Source organism: Poecilia latipinna, unplaced genomic scaffold (assembly GCF_001443285.1).
Source record: "Poecilia latipinna isolate Pla-1442-1.1 unplaced genomic scaffold, P_latipinna-1.0 Scaffold139, whole genome shotgun sequence".
Taxonomy (NCBI): domain Eukaryota; kingdom Metazoa; phylum Chordata; class Actinopteri; order Cyprinodontiformes; family Poeciliidae; genus Poecilia; species Poecilia latipinna.
This window is the reverse complement of record NW_015112755.1, coordinates 177,218-197,882: the sequence shown is the minus strand read 5'-3', so window position 1 is coordinate 197,882 and position 20,665 is coordinate 177,218. Positions and strand designations below refer to the sequence as shown.

At 39.8% G+C, this 20,665-nt stretch overlaps 1 protein-coding gene across 1 annotated transcript in view; it reads left to right on the top strand.

Moving 5' to 3' along the window:
- The window catches only part of LOC106945315 (protein tyrosine phosphatase receptor type M), a 216,781-nt gene that overhangs the window by 88,635 nt on the left and 107,481 nt on the right, over positions 1–20,665 (top strand). Inside the window, exons 8-11 of the mRNA XM_015028913.1 lie at positions 11,407–11,715; positions 13,980–14,089; positions 17,970–18,171; positions 19,332–19,434. Coding sequence (XP_014884399.1) covers positions 11,407–11,715; positions 13,980–14,089; positions 17,970–18,171; positions 19,332–19,434 — 724 coding nt within the window. The remainder of the gene's footprint in view (positions 1–11,406; positions 11,716–13,979; positions 14,090–17,969; positions 18,172–19,331; positions 19,435–20,665) is intronic.

The window sequence follows — 20,665 nt, the reverse complement described above, 5'->3', positions numbered from 1 at the left end:
CATTGTGTAAAATATGCAAAAAAAATGTCATCAAAATGTCATTCATAAAGGAGTTTCAAGTTTAAAACCTCTGTTTTAAAACAACACAAATGTGTGTCTCACAAATGTCAAAGAAGTCCTAAGAGTTTTAGGAAAATATTCTAAATAAAGGGTTTTGTTACACCAAATGTAAAACTAACACATAATTTCACACCAATTTCACTGTTATTGATTAAACTGCATCATCCACTCTTCTCTGTTGCGTAAAAAAAATCCTAAAGGTGAATTTCTGGCCATCAGTTGTGATGTTAGCCTTAAGTGAACTTGGGAAATGAAGCAGGACAATGATTCACAGCAGACTAGAGTCCTCCACTGAAGGCCATAAAAACAAGGAGTAGATGTATATATATCTAGTTGATTTCCTGTTTCTGAAATCAAATAATTCTGAGCAGAAAAGTGGGACAAATGGTTGATAGCAAACGAGGACAACTACGTTTCCCATAAGGCCAACCTGGTTTTGATGGCCTTTTACCCTAACACATGAAATCGTTACTCAGATAACCTTTGTTTGATATTGAAGCTTATTTGATATCTTCAAAAACTTGCTTTCTACCAAAAAAGCAGAACCAGACGGAAACTGTAAAAAAGCAAATACCTTTCTACTGAAGATAAAACAGACTTTCTATTTCACACCTTAAAACCCTAAAAATTCATGCCTGCCAGAAAGACTCATTTACATCGATGCTGTTCCTGTTTCACATTGTTCGACTGCCAAAGAGGTCTTTTAAAAGTGCAGTCTACAGAAAAAAATAACCTCTTTTCAATATATACTTAATATGTCAAGAACCCATTTGAAAGCGTAGAAGATTTAATGACTTGACGTGAGAACAGTTAGAGCTCTGCACCAGGTTATATAAAGCAGCTGCAAGTGTTCACCTCACATCTCATTCACGTCTCAACAATTTGTCGTTTGTGGCACATTCATGGGTTAAGTTTAACCTGAAGCTCTGCCGGTCAAACTGAATGGAGCAACTCTTATTTTTTATGTATTTTATTTTCAAGCCAAGTCATTGGTCAAAAGGCAGTTATTCCACCTGCATTGATATCTCATATCTAACTTGATCTGGATGAGGTTGCGGTTTCCAGCCAGTTACCATGGTGATGCATACACCTTAGTCAGAGGTAACTCTGAAAACCCAGAGTTGAACCTTAAGTTTTCATCCTGAGCAACTAACCTTGTTTTGTAGAGCCTTTTCATTAGGTGACCGTTTCTGTATAATAGAGAGAATCTATTTCATGAATAAGATAACAATGATATCACTGACGCAGAATGGGCTCCATAAAGCTCAAGGACTTAGATATAATTTCTATAAATTTTCAGTCAAGGTAAAAAAATAATAATAGTAATAAAAAACCACAAATGGTCCATTGATCTTCCAGTCCACCTAAGTTATTATTCTACTGTTATGTGTCCTGATGATAAATAATTGTGTTTCGAGGCTCATCTTTACAACCAACTAAATCTGCCTCTTGACGAAATGATGTATTAAAAAACTCTTGCCCTAAATCACCATAATGATGGTCTTATGACCAAAAAGAGCAGCGACTATTACACTGGCTTACAGAAACATATTTTTTGGAATATTTTGCGCCTCTGAATCCAACCTGACCTGATTTTTCTCAATCAGGCCAGGTTCTTATTCTAATTTCATTTAGAGAAAACCGATCTTCTGACTGAATGGATTGCATTTTGTGACATTATCAGTTCATTTCCATTAACATTTCTCATCCAAAAAAAGTTTTAGGAGAAAAAAATTGTGTTCTAACAGAGTGTATTAATTAAATACACTGTGGATTTCTTAAATGGAATAATTAACACTGATAAGGGTAAGTACATGTAAATTGAACATTACGTTTTCATCTCTTCTGCTGCTCATCACTCATTGATCCCAGATTATCAGGAAACTGATCCATATGTGAGAACAAGTCGTGCTTTTTGATGCTCATGTTGCATCCAGAGTTCAGAAAGTCGACCTGATTGAGCGAAACCAAGGTGATTTTTGGATTTTGGCACATCAAAACAGTTGAAAAAATTTTGTTTGGCTATTGACCAGTGTAATCCAGGCTCACTTTGGATCTACAAGCGCTGAATCCACTGCAAAAAAGAAACTCCTTACAACATTTTAAACTTGGTGTCATGTTCTTTAATTAAATCTCCTGAGTACCAGGAAGAGTTGGAATCAATTTTCCAACCACAAGTAAAGGTAGAAATGCAAGGCGATGGTCTTTCCCTGAACGCTTTTGTTCTCAGTTCAGCTCACTCTTTACGTTTACCAGCCTGCACAACATCTACAATAGCACACACCAGTCTGCATGTTCATTTTGACTCAGCTTGTGTTCAAGGTCCTAATTTCCCTCAAATCAGAAAGATCAACTCACCTCCAAACAAGAGAGAAGAATCTCCCAGCAGAGAGCTACATTGTTTAACAAAACCTTGGTTTTCTGTAAGGAATGACAAACTGATGTTCTGTTGACTGTTGATCTTGACTTTTGAGGCATTTGCACATCTGAAGTGCTGGTTTCCTTGACATCTAATTTTATGATAGTTACTCATTTGTAGATGAGATGACGGAGTGCATATATTTCTCTGGCTGTACAGGGAAAGGTAATTGTTTTCCCTTCATTAACACTGTTTTCGCCTTGAGCGATGAGCGAAAAGCCACTTCACCTTACCATCTCAGATAACACTGGTCTGCCACTCACAATAGCTGCTAGTCATGTGACCAGTGGGGTTTTAAAAATTGTCTGTTGCAAGGTGAATGAGAAGCCTTGGTTTGAGCCCCATTGAATTTGTGTTCTTTTGTCGGTCAGAGAAAACAAGGTAGATTGAGTTTGTGGAGTGCAGGAAGGTTACAGAGGACCACAATAAAAGTCTTTTTATCGCAGCCAGACCAAAGAAGAATGGTGAATTGTGCTCTATGATATTGGCTCGGCAAAAGACAAATCGTGTTCTTCTCAAGGACATGGCTTCAAACAACTGCTGTTGAAAAGAATTGAAAAGGCGACGGTGAGAAACTCTGCATTTATAGTGGTTTCATTATAATTATTTTCCTCACCTCCATCACTCCATCTATCTATTGCCCTAATGACAAGGAAGTGAGACTTTGAGAACATATAAACTCCTGTGATGCTCTGGTGACATCCACATAAACTTTTTGTTTTATTATTCAACAGCTACTTTTTTAGCTCCTCATGAGCAACTATCATTGAGGCTGTTTGTAATGTCAACCCTTGAGCTTCATTTGGGTAATAAACAGCAGCTTTGCTTCATCCTCTTTTTCAGATGTTTTTTAAATTTGAACTGAAATTCATCTCGAGGTCTTTAAGCGATTTCTATTCTCTATGTTTAATTATTCATGGCCTATCTGCTGTAATTTTTGTCACAGATTTTCTTCATCCTTTTGCTGAATTATAGATGTCCAATTCCCTTTCCCAGGCATCCAACAAGCACTCATTCAGTCTGGTTGAATAACTCCAGCTCTTGAACATTTCCTTGTCTACTTCTCGACAAAAGGACATGACTGTGGGGAGAAACGGTAGGATTTATTCCCCCCACCTAGATGGCACGATCTTGGATCTCATATATCCTCCCGAGTAGGAGGCTCGGAAAATGCAGCAACCATTTCACAAAGTCAAGAGCCTTGCTTTGATTTACACTGTGGGTAACACCCCAAGTTGAGTATGACACACAGAGGTTTTTGCCGACAAATGATAACGGCGCACGAGCCATCTGCGACGTGCTGAAGTTGAAGAATCACCTTGGTAACCTCCCGCTGCTCCTGTTGAGATTGTGTCGCCATCTGTAAATGAGGAGTTGTGCTCTTCCTGTTGAAAGCTCAGAACGACAGCCCATTTCCCTCAGGAAGCTTAACACAAAACAAAAAGAAGCCAGGACGGCGTGTACAGATGGGTGTGTGGCCACGTTTTATGACAGATTGTGAAACAGAACGAGGCACAGTCTACCTGTCCCGCTGACCCCAGTTACCGCACAGCATGTCGGCGGAAGCCAAATGGACGATTGATTTCACCAGGTCCTCCACTCTTCCCTTCCCTTCAACTGGCTGTTCAATTCTTTCCCTTTGTTCAGAGAATCCATACTCTCAATTCCCCTTTAAAGACACCTGGTAGGTTTATTTGTGTCCTCATAACTGGACAGAGGGTTTGAAATAGAAATTTTTAACCATTCAATATAACAAGCCTTTTATTGCATAAATAACCTAGGCTGCTATTGAAAACTCAACCAATATTACATGGTGTGTTTAACAGCTGCACACTGCAGCAAATATCTTACATTGCATACAACCGAATGAATGATACTCTCAATAATTTTAACTAGTATTTCATTGCCAACATAACATCCATCCCAACTCAAATTTGTCCGAGTGAGAGTAACTTAGGAAAGGGCTGTAGGTGATGCCAGGTCCCCATCCAAAAATCTATTAAAATTATTAGTGCATTAGTTTTGTCTCATTTCAAGATATTTGCAGTAGAAACTAGCTCAAAAAATACTTGGTAAAATTGTGTGTTTTGGCGTAGTTTTGTAATCTTGCTGCTAAAACGCATAGCGGCTTCTCTATCCTATATTCTGGCCTTATTTGGCCTTCTGATGTGACAAATATGGCGAAAAATAATGTAGAAAAATTGTCAAATTAGTTGCATTGGGACTTTTCTAAGCACTGATGTAGAATGACACAAGGATATCTTCATGCATCACCTTAGCTGGTTTTCTCTCACACACTTTAACCCTCCATTTCTATTCAGCACTGTGAGGAGGAAGACATTCAGCCATTCATCTCCACCTCCTCCAGCTTCGGGGGGTTCATCAGACGCGGTGGCAGCCGAGCCAGGTCCAGTGCCAGCGCTCATTCTGTGGTTTCAATTTGATCCAGGGCTCTGCTGGCCCCTCTGCCCCTTATCCTCACCCATCCCGGCAGCCTCATTCATCACGAGGCCTATAAAGAAAGGACTGGATGGAGTGAGGAGCAACCTCCACCATTCAATAAATCCTTGTGATTATCCACGCCTCCAAGGTGTATGTGTGTCACAAGTGTAGGCATTTGTCTCTGACTTTATTATAGGTGCAGAGGTAAATGCTGGAGCACATGAGGTCCTGCACATTGACTTTTAAGGTCGTCCTTTATGACGTGTTCATGCTTTAACCCCCAGGCCTCGTTTGATTCGATACATGAGAAGACAGCTGAAATATTAGCTTTATCTGTCTGAGCTTTAAATCTTCTGACTTTTGTCACTCTTTTGTGTATTTTCTCAGTCACTTTAAAAATGTTTACAAAGGCTTGAGGGATATTTTTCTGTCTCAAGGACTTGATCAGCATTGACTGGAAATGAAGCTGATTCGGCGAAAGGCATCTAAGGATCAAATTTAGGGCCCAACCAAGAATTTCCAGTTGGAAGCAGCACAATAACAGAGTAGAAAACTGTTTGATAAAAATCTCTAAAATGTTAGAATTTTTCAGTTTTAAATAACTTATTACAAACTAGCTTTAAAAACAGGTGAATTTAGGGTAATATTTTATTTGAAAAGGTGTGCATAAGGCTGACATGACACTGTAAGGCAGGTAGTGCCGACATGAACATGGAGTCTGTGAATGTTTATGAGTTTTCTCATTAAGTGTCATTCAGTAAATAATGACACTTTTAATTCAAAGTTGTACCAAAGCTTGCATTAAAAGTACATAAAAGTATACAACTTATCTTTACCACTGACTCTTTTATTCAACAGTTTATTATTTTAGCGCCAATTCACGACAAATGCCATCTCAATGCACTTTACAAAACAATCAATGGAATTGAGTTACAGCGTCTCCTGATTTCCTGGTGGAAAAAAGTCTGCAAAGCATTTCTACATAAATACATGCATGCAATTTTAATGGAAATACCGACTCAGACTGCTATGTTCAGTAAAATGTAGAAATCTCTAAATCGGAGCCATGAATTTACCAATATGCATCATGTTAAAGACATTTTTTAGGAATGAAAACTAAAAGTGGCATAGCCTGTAGTTCTGTCTTTGACAGCAGCGCACAGCTTCGTTTTAGTGATCACCTCGGGGAAAAGTGTTGCATTCACATTTCTTTCACTTTCCACTTTTCAAATCATCGCTTCAAAAAATTTTCATCAATGGGAAATGAAACCACTGACTCTCTCTATTTCACACACCCAACCACTTCTATGTCAGTCCTGTCCCTCTTCGTTCTTCGCCTCCAGAGGATTGCATAGACAAGCACTCTAGGAGGCTGATGGAGCTTTGATTGTCAGTTATCAAGAGCTATCATTATTGGCCGCTTTTCTGGGATATGAAAATGATTTCCTAAGTGTGAAACCCATGTCATTACCTCAGTTGTCCACAGCAACATCACTTTAGATGTAATAGGAAGAGGCAAACAAATGTGCTGGCCTGCCAAGCCCGCCCAGCTCAAACAGAAACGCAAAGCAAAGAGAGAAAGGTGAAGGCAATCAGGGACGGCGCTGCTCAAACTATAACACTTAACATAAAAACAGTTTTCAAACTAAATTTTAATCTCTAATAATCATCTTTATTGTTTCTGGTCCATCTTCAACAGCTGAGCGTGTGAATAAGAACCTCAGCTGACATCTCTGTGTAAGCAATCTGACCATCTAAGTACCATCCTGTGAAAGTAAAAGCATTTCTCTTTTTTCTTTTTTTTTTCTTCAAATAACAAGCACTCCCTCCTCCTCCTCAACCTGAGCACCATTTCATCTTGATGAGATGGCAACTAGGCTCTGGAGTCGCATTGACTTGCTTGGGGTTTCTAATCATTGTCGTCTTTTCTTCCCCTCCTCCCGGGTCTGTTTCCTGAGCCGGGGAATGGAAGCCCACGCCAGCGCCAGGCTTTTCTGCTCCCAATCGATGCAGATCTGATAAAGATCCTGACTTTCCAAACGACTCGCACGCAGCAACGCCTGAGGAAGATCTGATAAGTGATTCTCTCCTCCAAATGTACGGCTGAAAAGATGCTGAGGAAACCAGACGTGCGCTGCTAAGCACACATATGGAAACTCTTTCACTCCTATAAGGCTGTAAACACACTGGGAAAACACACATTGCTCCCCTTATACACACACACTTGTATGGCAGTAAAGTGGCTGTGCTCCAGACATGCCCAATTTGTTTCCTTTCATCCAGGACTAATGTCTTGCTCTACCCAGGGGCTAAGTGCCCCATTTGAAGCCCCTACTAGGACAGGCGATTGCAACACGCGGTTATTTGTTGTTTTTGTTTCATATTTTATGAAACCACATCATCTCCGCTGCTGGTGCATGCATGTAAGCGGGGGAACAATCGAATTAGCAGCGGACAATAACATGCTGATAATTTCTAGAAACATTTTTTAAATGTCACACTGTAATGACGAATGGAAGAAAAAAAAATCACTAATAGTCCAATGTAAATGTCATATTCAAATTATTCAATTACATCTGCAAGTGTGGGCCAGGTGATAATTTGACCGCTGCTTGGAATACCAATCTGGCTCTCGCCGGCGCTCCGGCGTAAGATAGACCCCAGTAATTTCCTGCTCCGAGGGATGCTTTCACAGTCATTATTATAAGTCTATTCCACTGGAAATATCTGCCATACTGGGGAGATATTAGAGTCATATTTTCAGTACTTTCACCCCAACGTCGCCTTCAGTGAGTGATATCTTGAGAGAATTGGTAAAAAAATAAAAAATCTGGTGTGGGTTTTCAGTTATTCTCTGTTGTGATTTCTGTCTTTGATTTTCCCTTACTAAAGCCTCTTACTGCTCAGTTAATAAAACTAAACTAGCAGTCACAGTGGTCCGGGGTAATAGGCTCATCTCATCAGTTGTCATTCACGGGGTTATGGGCCTATTAGAAAATAGCTGCGTTTTTGCACAAAAGGGATTTTAAAAGGATGCGAGCCACTTTAGAGTGACACATTCATTTCAGATTAAGGAGGGCAGAAAGAAGGGGAGGGGAGTTATTTTTCCCCCTTTTTTTTTTTTTTCTATTTTGCTTTTTTTCTATTTAACCATGACCGCTCTCCGAAGCAGCCGGGGCACCTTGTTGTTCATGCAAACAGATGATGTCATTCTGAGTCACGAGTTGCACGTTGTGTTTGGGCACCCGGTGCAGATCCTCACATTTTTACTGCCTCCCTCAGACAGCTGGCATTTGCTCTACAGGGGGCCACAAGGGCAACCAACAATTAGCCTTTTCTCCACAAAAACTCCAGATAAAGACTGTAGAATAATCATAAAAGTAGCTTGAAGAATGGGCAGTTATACTTTCAGGACCTGCTTCACTTGTGCATGTAAGGATGAGAGGAAATACCTAATGTTCCAGAAACTAATAAAAATTCAAATTTATATAATGTCATTCTTCTTATTCTTTGTTTGACAAGCACTAGCTCCCTCCATGATTGTATTTTGCAGAAGTGCTTTCCATTCTGGCATCTCTCCATGGGCCAGAATTGCAGTTCAGTGGACAAAATCTGTGGATGTTCCACGATGATGGAAGTGTGACATTCTTCCTGAACGCTCCAGGATTGGACTCTCCCAGTCAGCCGCTTGTGCACGTCTGCTTGAGGTTCACACTTTGGCGCGTTTGTCACTTTGAGAGCATCTGGTTTAATTTGATTTCTGAGCTTGGCCACTCTGCAATTCTCTGTGCTTTTAGTGTAACCGTTGCCTACTGGGTGCAGCCAACAGATAGTTCCACAAATAAAAGGGTTTAAACTTCTATTTTCTGCCTGGCTTTGCCCAGCATTGCAATCAACTCAAAGAGGCCTGTTTGCTTATTGCCAGTTTTATGGCAATATCTCTTCATATTGAAGTATGATTAAATGGGAATGATTGCATTCATTGGCACAGTTTACGATTTGTGACTGACCAGCTTTGTACATCTTTTTTGCCAATCCCTCTTTGGAAAATGGCTCCAGCAGTTAGATTGGATTGAGAGCATCTCTGAGCATCAATTCTCAGGTCTCACCACATCTGGTTCTCGATAGGATTCAGGTCTGCAACTTGGCCAGGCCATTCTAGCTCTTCAAAATGTGTGCTCTAAGCCATTCCTACATCATTTTCGCTGCATGTTTGTTTGTTTTCTTACTGAAAGGCAACCCATCCAAATCTCAAGCCTTGACCAAACTCTAACAAGTTTTGTTCCAAAACTGCCCTGTATTTATTTGGGTTCACCCTTCTTCCCATGGACTCAGACCAGTTTAACTGCACTTGCTGCAGAAAGGCATTCCCACACCATGATTCTACCACCACCATGCATCACCTCTCGATTGCCTCTCCGATTTTTACTCAATTTAGCCGGACAAGCTTTAAAGTAAAATTGTTCAGTGAATTGAATCACAATTGCCGTTTCAAAATCACAGTATGGCAATTACTAATTACTGCTTTGATAAAGTATTTGTTAGAATATAATATTTTATGCTTTTCATAGAAATACATTTGGTATTTGGCATTAACTTACTTCCCACACCACATGTATTTCTGCAGTGAACAAGATGCTTAAAGAGCCAGAAGTTGTTGGGACATTATAAAATGGTTAAAATTAAGCAATTAAATATTTTCTTGGAGTCATGCAGCCCTTGCTGAAGGTTTTGACATACAGATTTATTTCCATTTCCAGAAAACGCATTGGACATGTGAGCTGTTCAAAGTTTGGGGTTTTGGTTCATAACCTAACCCTGCTTTTCACTTTTTCACATCTTTATTTCTTCTGAGGACTTTACAGAACAGCTGGATTTATGTACAGCTTTTCTATTTCTGGAGGCACTTGGTTCTTCTGGTTTGTACATTAGATTTAAAAGGGCTGGTTACATCCTCACACCATTCTGTTTTCATTCAGCTTTACAGTTATGCACTGGTCAGTGTTGGTCTTTTACATAAAATCCCTATGAGATGCATTGAAGTTTGTGGTGATGTGACAACATTTGCAGACGTTTAATGCTTATAAAAACTGCTTTAAATGCCACAACTAAAGTTCAGATTTACAACTTGATTATTAATTGGAACTTGATGTCAACATTTTATCCATAGATAAAACTCTAAAGTAGAAATTCTCTCCCTTTTGTTGCGCTTTTTGCTGATCTATATGAGCGTTTCTTGTGGTGTTGCTTTGGGAGGGATGCTTTTCATCTACCTCCTCACCGTGTGCTCCATTCTCTATAACGCTGCGTGTTCACATTTCTTCCCGATCTGTCTTTAACAGCGTTTCCTCCTCCTCTAATTTCATCCGCTCTATGAAAGCACAAGAGATATCACGTCTTATCCTTGTGAAATCTACAAGTGTTCGATCTTTAATTCAATGAGGAGCTCTCGTCTTTCCCACTTGCACTTGCAGTTGAAAGGCTTCGTTCGTCGGGACTTTTCCTCAACTGGGCTCTCAGTTGATACAGGTGCTTTCAGAAAATGAAGCCTTTCGCAGGAACCGATGAAGCTGTCTGTCTTGTTTGCAGATTACTGCTCGCATTTAAAGCCCCTGTAGAGACGAGGAGCAGGCTGGAGCTCGAGACCGGTCTAGCATCCTTCCCCAATCCTCAAAACTCACATCCAGAATGTTAAACATGGCTGCCGTGGGTGCCTCTGAATCGCTGGACTGTGTCTCCAGGGGGGAACGGGGAAATTGAGCCCTGGCTCTTCCTAATAGGTGGTAAAGTGTTAAGTTCCAGAGAAATGGACTGCAAATTTAACCTGGAATGGAAATTGATCCCATTACCTCGTGCCTGGACTGCTCTCCCTCCCGTAGGAAAGACGAGTGGGAGAGGTGAAGGGGGAAGGATGAGAAGATAACTGAACACAGAATGGAAAGAAAGGAGAACGAAGGAAGGAAGGAAGAGAAAATGGAAAAGCCATAGAGAAAAGGCAAGGAGACACGGAGCGTATGTGATTAGAGGTGATAGGATGGCAGCGGGTGTTGTCTCCTGCCTGGACTGACAGGCTGGCTGACTCTGTATCAGTGTGGTGCTAATAGCTGACCGCCACTGGGCCAGATGGAAAATAGAATGGAAAAGGCAAAAGGAGCGGGCAGCCAGCAGACTCTGAAGGGATGATACACCTCCTGCTGGGGGTTTCCACCAACAGATCTGTGGCGTCTTGGTGAGTGGCGCTTCTGTGAGACCAAGTTAGCAACGGTGATGGGATTTGGCAACGCTCAGGCTTCTCAGAAATGCAGCGGCTTTGAAAGTTAATAACGTTGCAGGAGGATTTGAATCGCAAACAGATGAAATATAGAATGTTTAATATGAATAAAAGCTTTTCTCTTGTTTAATATCTTATTCCTGCTTTATCCCTCAGATACATCCTCATCATCATGGTACATCCTCACACTCCTTTCTTTCTCACCTTTCCCCAGAACCCATGCACGGCCCGCGGCGCCTGGAGGTTGTGGACATCCAGTCCAGACAGGTGACCATCCGCTGGGAACCGCTGGGCTACAACGTGACCCGCTGCCACAGCTACAACCTGACCGTCCAGTACCGCTCCAGAGTGGCCGGCAAGGAGGAGACCAGGGAGGAGGTGTGCTATGAAGCCCAGAGCCGTGACCCGCAGCACACCATCCACAACCTGACGCCCTTCACCAACCTCAGCGTCAAGCTGGTGCTGCACAACCCAGAGGGGGTGAAGGAGAGCACCGAGCTGGAGGTTCAGACCGATGAAGATGGTAAGTGAAACCAAATCATCTGCATACAACAGTACGCTACTACTCATATGGTAGCAGCACCTCTAGTGGTAGCTAAAATATGAAGGTATGTACAACAGTATTCCCTCTAAGACATTTATTTTTAGAAATAAAGGTGTTTCTCATTCTCTTTTTTTTATTTTCATCATTATGCGCACATGAACAATGCTTAAATAAATCTCTGTTCAATACTTTTTCATAAACTGATAGCTATGAATATATTTTTTGCTAAATTATGAGAGGGTGCAACCATTTTAACATGAAAAATGTCTCTATTAAAATCATCATCCAGCTAAACCAAGGTTGTAAATGGCTGTTTCTTCATAACTTTCTTATGTTTGAGAAGCCACTTTGATTTTCCAGCACTGATTTAAAAATACAGTTGGGTGGCCGTGGATAGCATGTCTTTAAAGCAGCCAACTGCAGGCTAGCTAACCGAGCATGTAGCCTGAGGGGTGACAGGTCAAGTCTGCTAAAATAACACCGCCAAAGTATTCAAAATCATATTAATAAGTAAATATAACAGATGACTTATAGTCTTACGGCAGCAGTAAGAGTAATTGATCCACTTCGAGACCAATTAAACCATATTACACATTATTCTGGAATTGCTCTACTTTTCCTCAAGATTATTGTTTTATTATAATCCCACTCCTATTATACACAACAGACACATAATAAGGTATTACTTTGCTTAAAGTCATAAGGAATAACAGAGTCGTTTGTTTCATTCCAGGTTGCTGTATTAATGCAACGGCATCTATTATGCAGCTACAAAGATGATGGTTATGGATTTTTATGGTTATTTGTTGACAATTATATTATATCCAGATGTTCTTGTGAATGAATATGCCGCATTTATTCTTTACAGCCTATAAATTATGATACCCAAAATTGTAAGTTTTAGTTTTAGTGTTGCTAGTTTCAAGCCATTAAAGTTAAGAAATTTTCACCAAACTTACACAAACAATTCCCCCGTATTATTCACCATTTCCATTAAACTCGTGCCTACAAATTTTTTTAACGAGCTGGAATAAATAATTGCCGCACAGTAAACAGCCGTCTACACAGTTTGGGTTGTTGAGATGATTTAAACTTATTTTTTTCCACAGTTTGACTCTAGCGTGTTGTGTTGCTGCTGCGCCTCCTTCAAAGATGAAAGAGGTTCTGTGTTGCCTCAGCAGACACAGGAAATGAACTGAAGTCTCAAGGAACGCTGGCCGCCTGATAGCTAACAAACAAGCTCAGATGACGAGAAGAGAGTCTTGTCTGGCTCAGATATCTCTGCTTGGAAACTTAAAAGTGGCAACTGTTTCTTGCTATCTGACTGCTCTGGGTGCCTGTCTGCTTGGGACCCCGTGGGAAAGAGCGAACAGACAGGGTGTAGTGGTTGTTGAGTTCTTCAAGATACATCCTGGAGAAAAATGAAATAAAATAAAATGTCTCCTCATCATTCTGTCCCACTTCCAGAATGAAAGCTATTCACACGAGGGGTTAAAGAGGCAGATGTCTGACACATTGTTTCAATAAAAATAAACCCAGGTGAATATTTAAAATTCTCTCTCTTTTCTCTGGCATCCAGGTATACCCCTGTTTACTTCAAATGAGCCCATCAGACTTTACCTTACTGCTACCTGTTCTACGTTTTCTCTCTCACGTCTGACCTGCCATTTCTGATTTTAACCGATTCAGATAGGGTGTTTTGTTGTTGCTGTTGTGTTTTGGGGTTTTTTTTCTTGGGAGGACTGGAATCTAGAAACTAACAGAGGAAAAATGTTCTGCACGTTCTGTGACGCTTTCGTCCAGTAAGCAATTTTCCCCACAACTTAGTCGGATGTGAATAAACTCAAGAAAGATTAATCAAAGTAGATTCTCTTAACTGATGCATTTATGGACTAAAATTGGCTGGGAGGTATTCGTTTTCCATGCAGTAAATTTATAGAGAAATGCTAATGAGAAGGGAAAACTGGCCAGTTCCGACTTCTGGATACTTCATTGGTGGATTTCTGATTCCAGTATCGTCAACAGCAAAGAAGGCTGATGAATTTATAGGAGAATTTGTATTGACAGATTGACATCAGTGGCAGGAGAAAAGCTATATAAAGTTATTCTACTTACAATGTAGACAAACTAAAGACAGAAATCTTAAATTTAACCCAACTTAAGTATTTTCTACCTTGAAAATGTCATTTTTACCTCCAGTTTTGTAAATAAAACAAAACATGTCTGTGCGTTTTCCGCCGCAGTGCCAGGAGCTGTTCCTCTGGACTCCATCCAGGGGAGTCCCTACGAGGAGAAGATCATCCTGAAGTGGAGGGAACCAGCGCAGACGTACGGAATCATCACACAGTTTGAGGTACGAAAGCACCGATGACGCAATGCGAACTCTGACTTCATCATGTGCTAAACCGCTAAGAAAAGCTTTAGTTTTTATTACAGCGCCTCCTGGAGAATTCTGGAATCCACTGTTTGAATTTTAACTTTGTAAATTGGCGCCAGCTAAATAAGTTGATTGCTAAAATAAATGAGCAGGAGTCTTTTTAGGGAGCTTTTAGTTAGAAATATAAATATTTATGAATTGATTTATCCCAGACTGCTAGTGGTGCTTAGTGGAATAATAGATTCAGATTCTTCTATCATTAACTTTGGTTCATTATCGTGTTTTATTCTCTTTGTTTCCCATACAAACTATTTTGTGCCTTCATTTTGCGCCTTTGACCAGACACCATTTTGTACTTTCATCGTTTTTGACATGTCCATTAAAAGTGAGAATGACCTAAAGTGCAAAACAACCAAAGCGCAGAATACAAGACAAGTGGGGAAAATGTCCTTTAAGGTTGGCCCGAATTGAATTGAGTTACTCTCTTTCTTGTGATGAAAGAAATAATTCAAAAACTGCCTTTTGTATTGTAGTATTTTTGGCTGATATTTAAATTAGTTTGCTGTTCTTTAAGAAGGCTAATACTTCTCTATGCACGGTAGTTCACTGAAACAGGCTCGTTCTGAATCTTTGTCCTGCCAGACCAATCTGACTTCAAAAGAAAATGCAGTTTCTAAAATGCACGTTAAACACGGCACAGTTCATTACAGGAGCCTCTTTACTCATGGATAATGGAGTCTCAGCAGAAACTTGCGGTGTATCATATGTGCACACTGACCTTAACCAACTTAAGGTGGAAGTAATCCACCAGCCTTTCCCACAGATTGATTCTCCTCAGTCGATCTTTCCTCTTGTCACTGTTTGCTCCAGTCTGACAGCCCTGCTCCTACAAGCTTGGTGGATTAAATAGTGAAGGAAATGTAAACTGCGCTCTTCCGTGCGCCACTTTCCCCGACAGACAGGTTCGCCATCAGGTCACTCAGATATAAAATATTCTCTAAAAGCCTATGTTTATTCAGGTGTGCAGTGCAGCCTTGTGTCTTCCTCGCAGTTCTGTAGCAGGGACGGCGCGTCAGCAGAGTGCAGGAAAACAAAGATTGCCATGTTTGCTGCGCGCATAATTGCTTTTAGAGAAACATGTTTCAGCTGTTTGTCTTTGTGAAAAATTCAGAGTGCAGGTAAAAGCATTCAGGGCCTGCCACATGGTCTGCACTGGTGATCTGTCAGGTTTGCTCATATTTATCTCAGGGCAAATGTGCTGCACATTATAAAACACCTACCCCAGGCTATAATAATATGCATATGTTGCAGCAATTAAATCTCTGTCTTAAAAGCTTTAACAGCATAATAAAAAAATGGAGAGAGCTATAAGTCACTGACATTATGGCATTTGGAGGTTTTAATACACTGACAACCTTCTTCTTTTTATTTTAGAAGAAATATATTGCTAATATTCACATCATCTTGTTTAAAAGAGGATGATAGATGAAGATTGTAACCAAGCCAGCAGCTTGCTCCAGGTATTGCTCTGTGATCTGGTTGATGTAAGAAACAAAACTTTGTGAGTTCTGCTGATATAAACTAGGAGCTCCTTACTGTAGTTTAAGTATCGTTATTTAATTTAAAACAGTTGGGAAAAGCTGCTGTTTGCTGCAAACATAACCAATGTTTGTAGAAAGTTCAAAGAAGTAAAGTCCCATTTCAAGTGTTTTATTTTTTTTTTTACCTTAGAACTGTGAAGCGGAAGGGAAATAATCTGGAAACGGTGTTTTGCATTTGACCTGAGCCCCTCTGACCTCTTTGTGATTCGCCTTTGTGAGGTTTGCACAATCCAGACACTGATCTTCTTTTCCCAGTCTTCTTTGTAAAATAAACTTAATAAACACATGCAGATTTCATGGAGACTGTCTCTGAACATAAATGTTTAAGTCTTGTTGCAAATCCTAAATTGGATTCATGTAACAAAACACAGGTTTGTCCTCCTAATGTTTTGATTCAGGCGTCTTTCTAGCAGATTCACCGTTAAAAGCTGCGGGACACTGAGCCCAGGGAGTTTGATCTGAACTTTTACATCGTAGCTTTCCTGTCTGGTTAGGATTGTTCTAATAAATCTTTCTTCCTGTCTTGAGTCTTGTGCAGCATCCAAATGTCTTTTTCCGTTTACTTTTTTAGCTCCATTCATCTTTTTTTTTTTTCCTTCATCTTCTCAGAGATGCTTGTGTTTTGGCAGGAACGCCATGATTGAAAACTTTAACGTTTCTGAACCCAAAACCTTTTTGTTATTCTTTAGTGTACATTTGTATTGTATAATATTAGTACAGTCTATAAAACTGTAAGTTGATGAAATATTTTGTTTGTACAAATGGAAACCTTTGCTTTTTTTAAATTAGGACTACTCTGATACAATTGAAAAGAGGAGATTGAAAACAGCAATATAGACACTGACATTGAACACAAACTGTAGATTATTTAAAATCCAGCTTGTTATCCCTGATAGTTTTACTGTAATAGGAAAGAAATAGTTCTTGATTTTCATCTACATTTGTTTCTAAAATCTCATCTCTTTCTTGTATTTGCTTCGTCTTGTGAGCTGGATCTATCCTCACACCGTTACTTTGCATTCATAATTGCAGCTGCTCTCTGTCGGATTGTCTTACTCCACACTCTGCAAACACAATCTGTTTCCCATTTTGCTTTTTTCCATTGGTTTGGATAGATTTTCTTAACAGTGTCATTTTGTTTTCTTCAAAACTCCTCCCCTCCCCCCATTAAATATCTCGGGAATGGTAAAATCATTTGTGATTTGTGTCATGAAAGCCATCGAATTGGACATTTACCTCCCTCAGGTTGGAAAAATGTAAGCCCAGCTAAATGAAACGGTGTGATGTATCGGGTCAAATCAGCCCCCAAATTAATTTGCTCAAATAATTCTGCGGCTTTTTTTCCTGTCAGATCCATTAGGATTGTGAAAACCTGCCCAGTGTCGACAAGTCATTTCCAACTCCTCTGCCTGCAGTGTTATGATATTGGTTTTTGGCATCACAGACTCACTTCACAGACAAAGACTAAATGAGAAAGCCTTGAAGCATTTCAAAACTTGATGGACACAAATTATGCAGCACTCCAGATTCCCTTTGTGTCCCTTAATTGGAATTATAATGGAGGTTTTCTTTTTACATGCAGAGGCATTTTCTTAAAGTAGGACTTTAGAATTATTCAAAATGGATATTAACAAAAACACTCACCTTAATGCTTCCCTCCAGAGTGCCCTGTGTTTATTAATGGAGGAGAAATACATTAGAGTATTTGGTCTCTCTTTGAAATCACCAGCAGGGATTCATCTTTGCCTTGAAAACATGTCACTGCTTTTACAGTCCCCATCTCCACAGGCCATTTCTGCTTTTTTTTTTTTTTTTTCATACATACTCGTACACGCATGAAAATCTTCCACAGGCTGAGTTTCCACAAAGCAATCCTGCGGTGCAGTCTGACTTGTTGAATATGTGTGAAACAAATTGAATTCATTCAAATAACATAGTAGAGAAGATTCATTTCAACCACAGTTTCCTGCTCATGTTTCTCTGCGATTGCAGATCTTTGGTGAATCTGAACAGGACGTTAACTTGGAGGTCATGCGACTGAAAAAGCTCAGCTTAAGGCTGTTAAAGTCGTCTGATATTTAAGAGCCAAGATACTGAACATGTACCATAGCAATGCTCTCATATTCTTCATGTTTAAGTCCTTGATATTTTTTGTGTTGCCAATTTCTTCCAAAAATAAAAAATAAAAAAATGAAGCAAAGTTTCTAGGGCAACTAAAACAATATTCTCTTTCTGTTTTTTTAATTTAATGCTAGATCTCCTATAAGGCGGTGAGCTCCTTTGACCCCGAGCTGGACCTCTCCAACCAGAGCGGGAAGGCTGTGAAGCTGGGCAACGAGACCACCCACGTGTTCACGGGCCTCTACCCGGGCTCCACGTACTCCTTCACGCTGCGCGCTAGCACCGCCAAGGGCTACGGCCCCCCTGTCATAACCCAGTTCACCACCAAGATTTCAGGTCAGCAGGGTCAATGGAGTCCTGGTGTCAGTAATGCAGAATGTGTTGTGCAACACTCACTGCTGATGGAGATGCTAAACATGCACTCTTTTCTTCTTCATTTGCAGATAAAATTTGATAGGACAGCACATAAATCCTTACAACTTGCTTTAAACATAGCAACAGTTCTTCTACTGAACTGATTGTGGACTTAAGTAGTTTTATTTTTATTGCATGTTTAGCACAGTAAATTAGAATTAAACAGTAGTTCATTTACTTGAAATGAAACTCAAAATATAAATTTTATGAGCAACATTTCAAGCATCTTTGTCTATTGTTTTTGTTAATTGTCAGTTTCTCTGATAAAAACATATAAAACACGGGTTGAATAATGAATTATCAGACGTGTGTGTAATTAATTTATATTCTGGCTTTTCACCACTTCATGATCTGCTAAGTCATACTTAGCAGATTGATTACTTCAGTCTGCTCATGGACAGCAGGTGGAAATAAGCATTTTTTTCTATAATCTGGTACCATGCATCTCTTGGAAGGTTAATGAAATGTACATTTTCTCTGTGTAAATAAATAAACGGTATTTGATTGCAGAAATTGTAAGTTATGGCCAACAGTGTCAAGCGGTGGATTCATTGCTAAAGAGTCTGTACGTTCTGTTTCAAAGCTAGCTATTGGAAAGTTAAGTGGAAGGATGGCCAAGCAGTAAAAGGGGCTTTGAAGGATTTTGAACATTTTAGAGAATATTCACATTAGTTAACATTCCTGTAAGTATAGCTTTTCAGCTGTAGTCTCCAGAGCAGGAGACATGAGTACTGCAAGACTTAAAATATGGTGCTTACGTTCATTGCATTCATAAAATGTAATGACCATTTAATTAAAAAAAAAAACTAATATAATACAATTTCAGAGCCACTGGTCACATACTTGACCATCCCTCAAACATTTAGATAATCCATGTACTATTCTAAAGTCAAAAAGCACATTTTTCTAAATCTTTTCTGATAGCAAAAATTCATCAAAATGAACAGAAAAATGTAACTATATCACTGCGTTGAGTGAATTTACAGTACACGACATAAATGTGACTTCTTTTCATCCAGTTCACATGCCAAACTTTGATAACTTTGAATCTGATCAAACCTTTTGGCTTGTTTTCGCCTTAGCTCCCTCTATGCCAGCTTACGACCAGGAGACCTCTCTGAACCAGACGGACAACACGGTCACTGTGCTGCTCAAACCCGCCCAGAGCAGAGGCGCGCCCGTCAGGTAGGCTCCCACAGTAACGACACGTCGCAGTGTGAGGAAAAGACAACACGATAAAACTCACAGAACCACCATCAGCAACCGAAGAATTATCAAAGAGCTTGTTTTTATCAATACCCCTCCGTGAAAGTGAGTTACCAGGGAATCCAGCGCCTTACTGTACACATCTGAGCTTTATTTGTTTGTGGATTTTGATTCTGTAAAAAAAAAAAAAAAAAACCTAGCCTTTGAAGATGAGAACAAAGCTTGGTGCAGCCAAGGCTAGCTTCAGGATCTCTCTCCTATGCGTGTCTTTCATGTAGCACGCTGCCCACCCTGAGCCACCACAGGCTTCTGGGGGAGTGAGGGAATTTACCCTGCTTTGTGCTGAATATATTACTCATTATTAAGGAAAGACAGCAGGTGTTTCCTTTTAAAAGTCAGTTTATTGCATAAAAGCCTCTATTTTGGCTCATGAAGATCCCTGCAGGTGTCTGGCAGGGTTTATTGGTCAGATTTTATGTGATGTTGTCTTACTTCAGCAAGCAGTAGGATCAATCGGCTTAAAAACTGAACTGAAAAAGGGTTACACTACAATCACAAACAGTTTTATGCGCTCTAATTAGTCAGCACAGTCAAAGAAAATACATTTATTTTGACTTGATTGCATACAGGATCACATGTATAACTAGCAATTCTCTAAAATGTATAACATTTTTTTCTTTTTTTTTTTTTTTTTCCTGCCGATTCGAAGGGCAAAACTTGGACTCAGCAGGAAAATTTATGTTTTTGATTGTTTATTCAACGTTGCATGACTCTGTGTTTATGTGTTTAATGATGTAAAGCACTTTGAAATGCCTTGCTGCTGAAATGTGCAATACAAATACATTTTGATTGATAACAGATTTGTGCTAAAAAAAAACAACCCATCTGTTCAGTCTGGTCTGGTCAGTTCTGCCTTTTTAGATCTCCTTTCAGAATGAGCTGTTTTAGGGTCTCTTGTCACTTTAAATCCAAATAAATTGCTGCTGGCCACGCCCTCCAAATCAGTGTTTACACTGGCATGTGAAAATGACTGCAAACGTGCAGAATTATACAGCTGCAGCTTTCTTTCTTTCTAAAGCAAAAGTAGAACCTCCTGCACAACCAACAAGAATGCAGCAAATGGTTTCTGGATGGTAAGTCAACAGCAAAAGATTTTTCTGTTCCAGCAGCCATTGTACAGCGCATACAGTGGTGAAAGCAGCTGACCAAA